Source organism: Mustela nivalis, assembly GCF_964662115.1.
Source record: "Mustela nivalis genome assembly, chromosome: 19".
In the NCBI taxonomy this organism is placed as follows: domain Eukaryota; kingdom Metazoa; phylum Chordata; class Mammalia; order Carnivora; family Mustelidae; genus Mustela; species Mustela nivalis.
The window spans coordinates 21,345,985-21,358,483 of NC_139038.1; the positions used below are offsets into that span (position 1 = coordinate 21,345,985).

At 45.1% G+C, this 12,499-nt stretch overlaps 1 protein-coding gene across 3 annotated transcripts in view; it reads right to left on the reverse strand.

Moving 5' to 3' along the window:
* USP31 (ubiquitin specific peptidase 31) overlaps window positions 1–12,499 on the reverse strand; it is a 96,852-nt gene that overhangs the window by 15,557 nt on the left and 68,796 nt on the right. For all 3 annotated transcript variants that reach the window (XM_082714661.1, XM_082714660.1, XM_082714659.1), the window contains 6 exons: window positions 10,465–10,576; window positions 9,780–9,874; window positions 8,498–8,575; window positions 7,612–7,741; window positions 2,817–2,936; window positions 334–559 (listed from right to left, as the gene is read on the reverse strand). In XM_082714661.1, coding sequence (XP_082570787.1) covers window positions 334–559; window positions 2,817–2,936; window positions 7,612–7,741; window positions 8,498–8,575; window positions 9,780–9,874; window positions 10,465–10,576 — 761 coding nt within the window. The remainder of the gene's footprint in view (window positions 1–333; window positions 560–2,816; window positions 2,937–7,611; window positions 7,742–8,497; window positions 8,576–9,779; window positions 9,875–10,464; window positions 10,577–12,499) is intronic.

The following is a 12,499-nucleotide window of genomic DNA, read 5'->3' on the forward strand; positions in this document are numbered from 1 at the left end:
AGAAGCTAGAATTTCAAGGAGACGGAGTGAAACCTTAAATGTGGAGTGCAGGGGAGGTAACCACAGTGAGCCCTTGGTGGCCCAGACAGTGCTGTCTGCACGCACCGCTCCCCAGTCAGGTCAGACAATTACTGGAGGATCCAACTCAGGAAAAGGAAGAATTTTCATTTATTTGCTCTTGGATAGAGATCCAGAGGATGAAAATGCCCTCAAAGTTGGCACACTGTCTACTGGAAGAGAAAGGGAGGTCCTAAAGCAAAAGTAGCCCTGTCAAAAGCCAAAGCTGTCTAAAGGAAGGGTCAGCATAGACACCCGGCCTCTCGCACTGCAGACCTGTGTAGTGCCCCCCTTGCATGGTGCCATGATGATTGCACACAGCATACAGGTCATAGACGTAGTCCTCAGGGTCCCTCCCGAGTCCATAGGGCCGTCTCCATGGAGACCAATGGGATGGCAAACTCCAGCTGCTCTGACTTCTCTTAACCACATGAGGTGTCATATCCAGGCCAGTCAAGGGGAACTTGACCATGTTCTGAAGTTTCACACGCCTGTCTCCTTCCTGTTGCAAGAAGAAAAACAAGTTCTGATGATATTTTCATGCAAGTAGATGGGAGACCAGTTTTGTGTGGAATGTGGACCCTATCAGCTAGAGTGGTTTGAGTTACCTATCTGATGTTTCCCAAGGTACATACAAAATAGGGAAACTCATTAACAGTGTGAACTACCTGGAGAAACAGGTTGTAATACCGCTAAAAGTAGAATAAGCCATGACCTACGTATAAGGGGTCATGAACCCGAGTCTCCATTTCCTTATCTGATACAGGGTTTTTAGGTTTTTGACTCACAGAATGACATTATCAGGCAGTTCATCCTGCTACCTCTGTCACAGAGGCATGAACAAGGGACGGAGGGATCATGTACATGAGAGAGGATGCACAATGCCGGCACAGAAGAGCGCTGGATAAGCAGTATGCCCTTTTCCTCCCTACCTCCCCCAACAAGCACGTTACTGCCTAACAGGGACTTCATATATTCATGTAGGTGATAATCCTGGGTAATCTGTACTTTCTATTGAGGCCACTGGGAAATCCTCTGAAATCCAACCATTAGCTCAATGACTGTTTTCTGAATGTTTCCCATCTATGGGAGCTTTAAGAAATTAATCAGCCACGGCTAACGCCCACCCCAAGGAACCAAGGATCTATTAAGAGAAAGAAAATGTTCATAAGAGAAAGGCAGGATGCGCCCTAGATGGTCAGGAAGGTCAGACTAAAGAATCTGGACCTTGTTCTGCAGTCAGGCACTGAGGCTTGAGGGAGGAGGGTCATCACAGAGCTGTGTGAGCAGTGCACAGGATGTGACATGAAGGAGCAGCTTAGGTTAGGAAATCAAGTAGAAGACAATGTGACTGCAACCAGCTGGGCAGTCTCACAGGTCTGCAGGACAGGCTGACAGCACGAATGGGGAGAAGAGGACACACTCAGGAGACCATGCGGAGGCTCAGCCAAGCTCAAGAGGTGACTTCTATAGGGGAGGGCCAAGAAAGAAGTCAAAAGCAACACTGCAGTTTTGAGTCTGAGGTGTGGGTAGTGTGAGGACAGGTCTTCTAAAGAAAAAGCGAAGGAAATGTGAGTGTGTGTGTGTGTGTGTGTGTGTGTGTAAGGGGCCAGAGAAGTCTGGGCTCTGAACATCACCAGCTTTCTACCTGTGGATCCCAAAGGAAGCATGCAGTTGGGACATTCCTTACTATGATAGGAGCCAAACCCCAAACCTCTGAGTGAAAGCCCAGCCCTAGGGATACTGTGCATGTCACCCCAGACACCTCCACTTCATCAGCAAGTCCTCAACATCTGATTCTATTCCGCTCTTATCTCCACTGCCACTGCTCCATAGCAGCCTCCCTCCCCTGGGCAGCTGCCACGGCTCCTTTCAGATTTCCCTAGCTTCTCGGGCACAGCCTCCCATTCTCCTCAGGGCAGCCAGAATGGTCTCTTCAAATCACCAGTTTGGTCATATGACTTCTCTGGTTATAACCCTTTATCAGAATCCCACTCTGTCTGCCAAGGGTCTGCTTGGCCAGTTCCTGCACACCCCTTTGACCTCAACTCACAGCTTCCCCCGCCCTCTGGAGCTCCAGCCAAACTGGCCTGCTTTCAGTCTCTGGCACGTGCTATCCGTGCCTAGGGCTCAGCGCACACTGCTCCCTCTGCCCCGGTGCGCCCACAGCCCTGTTGCCACCTCACCTGGGAGATGCCTCCTCCTAATCTTTAAGATACAAACCTTAAAGCTAGGCCTCAGGCACTTCGTAAACTTCCTCTTTACCTCTCCTACAACGGGGCCTCGGGAAATAGCCTTTTTTTTTTTTTTTTGAAAAACTGACTCAGAGTAATTCAGCTCAAAGCAGCTTTTCTTTATACATATTTATGACTCATCTTCCCCACTATATAACAGCTCCCGGGAAGCAGGATGACACCCATTATTGGTGCAAAGAGAATTCTACCCACCCCAGAAAGGAGCTCTACTTTTTTTTTTCCAATCCCAAAGTACACTTACCAAATTTAAAATACAACATTCACAAATCAAAAGCAAGTCCTCAAAAACAAAGTAAAATATCTGCAGTATGAACTAAAATGTTTAGAAATTAAAGGGTTACAGGATGCTCCAAATTTGTTTCTGGTAAAAAGAAACAGGGGGCAGATATGTAACACCACGGACAGACACACTACATCAAAAAGGGACACCTGAAGAATTCCCCTGCAGCCCACCGTAAGAAACGCCATCACAGCTTTTCTCACTAGGACAGAGGATTTACCTACCTGTCGAAATCTCTTGAGATGTATAATAAGCACATCGGGCAGAGTCCAGAGGCTTAACGTAATGCTCCCCTGCTGCAGCTGCTTACAGTGCGGGCAACGCCAGGCGTCATCTGGGGCGAGCTGAAAACAAGCAGCACAAAACGACTTCCGTTAAGCACCACTTAACGCGAGACTTTCTAGAGGAGACCGCGGCACTCCCTTCCTGGTCAGGGCATGGCGTGATTCAGAATCTCACTGGAAACCACATATGATGGGGAGTCAATGGAAAAGCACAATCCCAAGAGGCACCTGGCCAGAGCTGGCCCCCAAAGATTTGCTGAATACGTGATCTCTCCAAAAGGGATGACCGAACAGGTAAATATTCCACCGAGGACGTTCAATGTCACAGAAGAACCTCAAATTCCACAAACTCCCAAACTCAACCTGTTGCCTTTCCACCAACACACTTCCTCCCCCTCGATGTCCTACCTCAGCAACCACCACTACCACCCACCAAAGTCAGCACCCGCGGCAGGGGTGGGGGTGGGTATCGCAAGCCTTCAAACCCTTTGCTCTTCCTCTGGTTCCACATCTATCTGAAGTAATTGTCCCCGCCACAGCTCACACCTGCCTCCTCTAGTCCATTCCCACGGAGATGGCCTTAATTCCAGATCCTCACCCCTGCTCTTACCTGGACCTCTGCAAGTCTCCTAACCACTCTCTCCCCCCAAACACTGAAATGCTCTGAAGAACGCCCCCACCTCCTGAGAGCAACAAGGTCTTTCTGGGGCGTCAAGTGCACGTGTGTCATCTCTCCAGGTGAGGCTTGCGGGATGCGGATACATTCAGAGGGGCCCATGCCGCACGTCTGGTGAGAGACTTCAATCCCCTCCCGAGTTCAGAAGGTGCATGAGATTGAGGGCCACGAGGGTGATGAGGCAAGGACACCACGGTATGGATGAGAGAGCCCGCCGAGATGGAACAGACAGAAGTCAAGAACAGAATCTTGGGGAAATGTCTCTTTTTAAACGAAGTACTAAAGCTGAGAAGCCACCAGAGCCTGAGGATGTGTGGTCAGAAAAATAAGCAAACCGGAAGCGTTTTTGTTTATGCGCGCCAAGGAGAGACAATGGCAAGATCCTGGAGAGATCGGATGGGGACGGGGCAGAGGCCGCAGAACTGGGCGAACCAGGGGCCACCGAGAGTTTGAGAGGACAGTGTCAGCAGCGCAGTCAGATGCAGGAAGGAAAGAGCTGAAACCACCAAAGGGTAACGAAGCAGAAAGGAGGAGCAGAAAAGCAGGCCCGGGCACTGGAAAGGGAAACAGAATTGAGGGGACGTTTTTTTTTTTTCCTCATGATAGGGAGACCCAATCATGTTTGTAGGAGACAGGGGGAGAAACAGAAATCTGGGTGGATGGAAGTGGCTCAGACACTTAGACTTGCAGGGACCTACACTGTCATCCTGTAAGTCTGCACCTCTCTGTGACAGTAATAGTCTCCAAATGTGGGCATCCAGCCCAGGCCTTGTGGAAAAGGGACAAGCTGTTGTTTATTTGTTTTGTTAACTTCTAATATAGATAGTTACATAAGATACAGTAAGAATGTCCTGACAATGTCTAACAACTATGACATTTTCTAAAATGTCTCTGATTTCTGCACTTTTCTTCTTGCAAACTGCTACAAAGAGCTCCTGGCCCTGCAGATCATATTCGGAGCACCGCTGGCCCAGCTAACTCTGCTCAGCAAACGAAGGCCAGCCATCTCAGCGGGCAGCTGTTTCGTTTTCAGATGGTCAGAGAGTTCTTTCTCATATTAAGACAAATACATTCTCCCTTGTGCTTCCAATCTGTAAGTTCTGCTTTTTAGATAGAATTCAGTCCAATCCCTCATCCACAGACAGTCCTTGAAGTGCCTAAAAATAACTATCAGGTCCCCACTTAAGTCTGCCTCTGTCAAAAGATATTCAGCGCATCATAGTTTCCAGATGGACCATCTCCTAGCTGCTCGCTCATGCCCCGGTTCATCACTCTTTTAACCATGAACATTTAAGGTAATGAAAAGAGCAGCGCTATCACCATTTGAGTTCTGAGCACTGGTTTAAAAGTATCCGTGAGGTGCCTGGGTGGCTCAGTCGTTAGGCATCTGCCGTTGGCTCAGGTCATGATCCCAGGATCCTGGAACTGGGCCCCACATCCGGCTCCCTGCTCGGCAGGAGGCCTGCTTCTCCCACTCCCATCTCCTTGCTTGTGTTCCCTCTCTCACTGTGTCTCTGTCAAATAAATAAATAAAATCTTTAAAAAAATTAAAAAATAAAGTATCCTTAAGGCAGCTGACTGCGGCTGACATGTGACACTGAGAATCAATACTGAGCTTCTAGACAACTACACCCAAAGTTACCACCTCATGGCCTGCTGCTAAGTCTCCTTGTCTCCTGCTCTGTACCTGTACTGTTATTTTTGGACCCGATAGCTGAACTGTCCCAGTTATACTCATTTATTCATTCATTCTTATGTACTTACCAAGTGCTTTCTCTGTGCCAGGCACTGCTTATAGATGCTACGGATATACAGATGCTAGCTAGGTTATGCTAGGACAGATTCCCACAACTCTCTTCCTCAGGCCTGTGTTCCAGCCACACTGGCCTCATTCCTGTTTCTCAACCACATCCAGTTGCTTCCTTGATTTACTTATTTATCCCCACTAGACTATCAGCAGCCCAAAGTCAGAAACACCACCTGGCCTGGTCCCTATTATATCCCCAGTACCATGCGTAGCACCCTAACACACAGTATGTACTCAGTAAACATTTATTGAATGAATGAATCTCTACTCAAATGTATCTTGCCAGCTTGAACTCATCCTTCTAGATCAGTAAGATGTTCTGTGGAATACCAATGTTGTCATCTAGAAGATCTGATCAGTTTTAAGCTCTGTGCCATTCTCAAACATCTCCAAAATTTAAAAGAGGGGAAAAAAAAAACCCCAAATAGGACAAAGTTCCAAACAAGAGTCTACTATCAACCCACTTTAAAGCCAACTAACTGGAGTGACTAGGTGGCTCAGCTTAGCATCTGCCTTCAACTCAGGTCATGATCCCCAGGTTCTAGGATCAAACCCCACACCAGGCTCCCTGCACAGCAGGGGGTCTGCTTCTCCCTCTCTTCTCCTTCCTGCTGTGTTCTCTCTCTCAGATAAATATGTAAAATCTGAACAATTTTTTTTTAATTAAGAAAGCCAACTAACTATTTTATAATTAGGCCCTATACTGAAAAAGAAAAAAATAGGTCTTATAAAAAAAAGCTATTATTAAAGGAACTAACTATGGGGACGCCTGGGTGGCTCAGTTGGTTAAGCAGCTGCCTTCGGCTCAGGTCATGATCCCAGCGTCCTGGGATCAAGTCCCACATCGGGCTCCTTGCTCAGCAGGGAGCCTGCCTCTCCCTCTGCCTCTGCCTGCCATTCCATCTGCCTGTGCTTGCTCTCTCCCCCCCCCTCTCTCTGATAAATAAATAAAATCTTAAAAATAAATAAATAAATAAAGGAACTAACTATGAACAGCTTGGGGGAAAAAGACTCTGCGAGAATATTAGAAGTATTCTCAAATATTTAAAGGATAGACAAGTGGAAGAATAGTCAGACGTGTCCTCAAATATCCTTAACAAACTCAGGAGAGAGAACGCCTGTTGGCTGCAGTAACCTGGGGCCCATTTCAGGGCAGCCTCCATGACCACCAGAGACGTCTAGAGAGGAAATGGTATGTCTCTTGAGCGGAGACTAATGCCTCATAACTAAGGTATTGAAACAGTGGCTGGACAATCACCTATTTGCAATTAGGTAGAAGAACTCAACCTTTAGAATAAAGGAGTTTTAGTCCCCTCTGACCCTGAAATTTCAGGGTTCACTACATACAAGAGTGAGCAGTAACAATTAGTCAAAATTATGATCCTAAACATCAATTCAAGATTAGATGAACACCAAGTACTCCAGTCAAGGTGCATAAACCTAAAGAGTTTTAAACCACACAGGCGTTGGCCCCATCCACAGAGACTTATTAATCCATGTATCTGTCCACTCTTCCAATCAAATATTTACTGAGTCCCCTCTATCTGCCAAGCACTATGTTGAGCGGTCCAAAGCATGCTGTTTGATAGAACTTTCCGTGTATACCCACTGCAGCTAAGGAACTGAATTTTTAATTTTACTTCATTTTCATTAATTTAGTTTAAATTTAAATAGGTTCTAGCACCTATGTTCTTAGCACCAGAAGATTAAGAATCACTATTCTGGTTACTAGGGCAAATGATTTAAAATCTCTAAATCAAGGGGCACCTGGGTGGCTCAGTTGGTTAAATGTCTGCCTTCGCCTCAGGTCATGATCCCATGGTCCTGGGATTGAGCCCTGCGTTGGGCTCCCTGCTCAGTGGAGCGTCTGCTTCTCCCTCTGCCTCTGCCCCCCACCCACTTGTGCTTGCTCTCTCTCGTGCATACTCTCTCTCGCTCTCAATAAAGTCTTAAGAATAAATAGACAAAATCTCTAAATCGAAACAAAAAAATGCATTATTGTTAAAAGGGGAAAATATTAACTATGCAGGTTCACTTTTAGAGCATTTCAATCAGTCAAAAATTTCTAGTAATCTAAACTACTTTTTGTTGAAGTCCTAAAAGAGACAACACTTAGATGCCCATCAAGTGTGCAAAACTTACATGATGAAGAATGCCGGGGACTCTTCTGGGGCATCATCTGCTTCTCTCGTGTCATCCTGCCCTATCACCCCCGCCCCCTCCCCACCCAAGAAGCACTGCCAGGTGCTTACCCGCTCCTCTTTGGTGTAGAGCTGGAAACACTGGGATAAAGTGCAAGTCTGAGGCTGATGATGACGCTCCCTCTGCAGACGGACGCTTTCTGCATCAGGAATATATTCATCTTCAGTATTTACAAACAGGCTGCAATGAGGGAGGGGGTGGGTAATTATTAGAGAATGTACTGCAAAAGTGACCTCAAAACTGCAGCTTCACAATGTGACTATAGATTTATAACCAAAAAGAACCAATGGGTAATGAAAGCAAACAGGTTACCCAACTGGTCATCCAACTTCTCTATGTTTCAAAATATGCTTGAAAAGTTCTGTATCTATAAAGATATTTTCAAGAAATAATTTGGGAGTTGGTTTTCATGGGAGTGGCCATGAACTATTAATTCATATTTTCTTATCCTGTGTATCTAAGGGCATTTGGTATAATTTACAAGAGTTAATGGGCCTACAGTAAAAATTAAAGGGGCAACTGGGTGGCGCAGTCAGTTAAGCATACCACTCTTGATTTCAGCTCAGGTCATGATCTCTGGGTTGTGGGATTAGCCCCGAGTTGGGCTCCTTGCCCAGTGTGGATTAAGATTCTCTCTTTCTCTCTCCCTCGCCTCCCCTCCCCTCCCCCCCTCCTGGAGCGTGCTCTCTTTAAAAGTTTTTTTAAAAGTAATTGGCCCTATAGAGTAATGAATAACTAGTTCTGTCTGATCAGCATCCAACAAATACTCTAAGGTTTTTGAGATCCAGACAACTGGTTAAATAAAGGATTAGCAGTCCACTTGGATACTTAAAGAGAGATTTGTTTTAGCTAATCTGAAAGACCAAAGGGATGCTATTAAAATGATCATTCAGACAATGATTCTATAAGCACTAGGTAAAAAAAAAAAATACTCACAAATCTTTTGTTTCCTTGTCCCATTCTACCACTAACTTCACATGAGCGGTGCCACCTGGTCCACAAGATTTTAATGCCCTAGAGCGCGGAGATGGAAGTCACATATTGTGTTCTAAAGAAATGATTTTACTTCTGTGATTATGTCCTATTTGAAATTTGATATCATAAATTGCGATTACTGAAAATCTTCATCATCGTTCCTTATCAGAAAAAGTTTCTAGTGAGACCATTATGACCTCATATCTAGAATAACTAGGTTACAATTGGACTGAAAAAAATCCTTAAATTAAACTGTCCAGTATAGGGGCGCCTGGGTGGCTCCATGGGTTAAGCCTCTGCCTTCGGCTTAGGTCATGATCTCAGGATCGTGGGATCAAGCCCCACATCGGACTCTCTGCTCAGCAAGGAGCCTGCTTACCCCCTCTCTGTCTGCCTGCTCTCTTCCTACTTGTGATCTCTCTGTCAAATAAATAAATTTTTAAAAATCTTTAAAAAAAAATGTCCAGTATAGAAATAAAGAGATCGGAAGAAATTAGTCTCATGTTATAAGGCTGTCCGCAATCACTTTTAGATATTCTTTATAACCTTTCTAATTTTTTGTCTCATTTCTCACCAACCCAGATAGATACCAGATAATAGTTCCTCTGGAAACAAAGTCTGCTCCTGCATCTCTCCTTCTCCCCCATAAACCAAGCACAGAGGTAGCAGAATGAAGTGACAAAGTCTACTGAGGGAGAGGAGCGACAGAAAGAAGGCTCATAGGAATGGAACGATCAACAGAGGGCACCACACATGCAAAGGCACACACGAAGCTGTGCCACACATTCCAGCAATCCTCGTGCTCGGATACTGCTGAAAGTCCAAGACGGGAGGAGGGCGGGGCCTGACAAGTGGGAAGTAGCAGGGTTCAAACTGTGTAGACCTTCATACACCGTGGAAGTCGGACTTTATCTTTTAGGTTTCCATTTAAGATTTCCAGGAGAGTGGCATGATGAGAATTCTAGTTTGGATAAATTCCATCCTGACTGAATATTAAAGTGTAATTTAGCTGTAGTCCTGGGACATACAATAATTTGATTTCCTGACAGGACTACTCCAGGCTTCTCTGATCTCAAAAAAGATCATATATATTATACTCAAGTATGAATGAAAAGTAAAAGAAGTAGACTTAATTTCTAAACAAGCCTAAAGAGCCTACCACACTGAGATAGAAATTATACCAGACATCACTAGAAATTACATCGGAGCATTAACAAAATTCTACACGGTGACTGATTTTTACCTTTCTACTGTTGGGTGGCACAGCGGCTGCTCCTCCTGGGGCAACAAGTATGTTATCCCCACAACACTGACAACACGCAAACTGAATGGACACACCTGCATCAAACAATAAAGGAAAATGGGGCTGAACTGCTCTTCAAGGGCATGTGCGTCACAGTGGCATTTCCAAAACAGATTAGATGGACAACAAACGGTTTTGCAAAATGCTTCTCTCTGCTATTGTTAGGCTCTTGAGCCACTCTTACACACTTTAAAGATGATGTACCTAAATGCAATTTATACAGCAAAATGTTATGCAAGACAAGTAATATGTTGCTTTAGGCTGAACCTTAATTGAATGTAAGTCCTCCAGGGATACCTTCATATAGTAATCCTAATTTTGAAAATATACAGATAGCTGTTCTACAAAATCTCTCAAAGCTGGCCATGTACTTTATTAGATACATATATATTATAAAGAAATACCTAGCAATTCAAAGAAATTCTTGCAGTGGCCAGGAACTGAGGGGTAAATTCTTAGTCTTGAAAATGTGAACACAGCTTTCCACCAAGGCTCCTCAACATCCCAGCTCAGCACCTGGTCTTCCCTAAGTGCAGAGGTCCAAAATTCAAATTTCACTGTAGTGACTGTTTCTTCACTTTGGTACACACGCATGCTATGCTGGAGTGTCAAAATGCTTACTCACCTGGACACAAACCGTGGGCCTGAGGAAATACTTCATCTTCTCCAAGATTTCCTTCTGCAAAAGGTCCCAAGCTATTGTCTTCTCTAAGTGCAGCACAAAAGGCAGTCCAAATCTAACACATATAAATACTGCAATCACCTTAAAAGTATGGCATCCCTTTAATGCGTAATTCTTCATTCATGGTCTCTTAAAATGGAATGACTATATTATTGGGTTTAGGACAGTTCTCAAAATAAAACAGGAAATTTAACAGTTACTCCTATAAGTGGATAAAAAAGTCAGCCGAGAAGCTTAGGTTTCTAAATGTAATTTAACAGTTCATGTGCCAAAATGGCTTCTCAGGGGTACTAGATAGCCAGAGGACAAGATCAACGGATATGGTGAGAAAAGGGGACGGTTGAGGACATGGTCAGTCTAGCACGCACGTGGCTGTAGCCTGGTTGTCTGACAAGGAAGTTGCTGGCAAGCAAGTGACCCTGAAAGTCAGCTTCCAGCCTATGGTAGAAGCCATGTGCCCCTGCCCATGCTGCAGCCCCCAGGGATTTTTTTTTTTTTTTTAAATTAAGCCCCCAAGATTCTGCTGTAATCACTCTGGTACAGGGGCTGAGCACAGAGATTTACTGAGGAACCCCCAGGTGGTTCTGATACGCAGCCGGGGCCGAGGACCCCTGGCCCAGGGGCTTTCTCACCCAAGCCTAGCCACTAGACCTATTCGTGCCCTATGCATGTCTTACTCATTCTCTGTGCAGTCAATTCCCTCCCCGGAACACCCCTCCACCCTTCCTCTAGGCCACCTCCTTAGACCTAGTAGAGGTATTCTTCTCTAGGAAGCACACTGTTGATTTGTTCCCTGTGCTGTCTGGGCCACAGCACTAACTCCACCATGCTACAAATACTGTCTCTCTTCCTGCCTCCACCAGTAGACAGTTAATCTGACAGCAGGAACTGTGATTTATTTATCACAGTGACCCAAAGAGCCAATGCCCAGAAATCCATAATGCTTAATGAATGAATGAAGGAGCCAAGAGATAAACCCTGACTCAGGCTGAAAGAGATGCACTCAGATCAAAAAAACCATTTCTAACGGCCTTGGTGTACGCAGAGCAGTACTCCACAAACAGCACTGCGATGTGAAAGAAATCACAGGCGCATGTAAATTGGACATTCCTGTTTTTCACACGGTCGTGTCTTCACTTGCAAGAGAAGAGCATCACAAAAGGAACTCCACAGATTCTTTATTTTATATCAACACACTGAGCTGCCTCTCTTTCTGCCCCTTAAACATGCCAAGTTCCCCTTAGTCTCAGGGTTTCTGTACTCATGTCTTCTCCCCACAGAGCCTTCTCTCTGGAGGCTCACATCCCTTACACTGTCTCCTCAGCTCCATGCTCCTTCCTCAGGTGGACCTCCCGGTCCCCCTCTCTAGAGGGGTCTGGCTGCCCCCCAACCAGCACACTCTACCACCCCGGCCCGCTTTAATATCTTCTAAGTGGTGAAGACTGTCTGAAGTGACCTATGTTTACTTGTTTACAGCGTGTCTGTCCTCACTGGGATGTAAGCTCCACAAGAACAGTCTGTCTCGTTCACTGCCCCATCCCCAGTGCTGGAACAGTGCCCAACACACTGTGAACACTGAAGTATTTGTTAAGGAATATCACAAATACACAAATCAACACGTTTCGTACTTACAATAACCATGATTAAATAAGGAAGTTATTTCAAAGCAACATCTTAAAAGACTAATAAAATGCTATTCTGACAAACAGCAGAAAGAGAGCCCTTTGTCCATGAAACATATCCATATTTTGTTATTACTCAGGTTACAGTACTACTGTGGTAGAGTTGCCTTAAAGGATAGTCTAAAACTCCTATAAATTCTTAGCAGGAAACAGATTTGAGAGAGATTTGCAACTCCCGATTTTCTGACTTATGCAGCTAAATGAATAGTGCTGCCATTTGCTGAGACAGGAAATACTGGAGGGCCAGATTTATAGAGAGAATCAGTTCAGTTTGGAACATAAGACTGAGATGCATG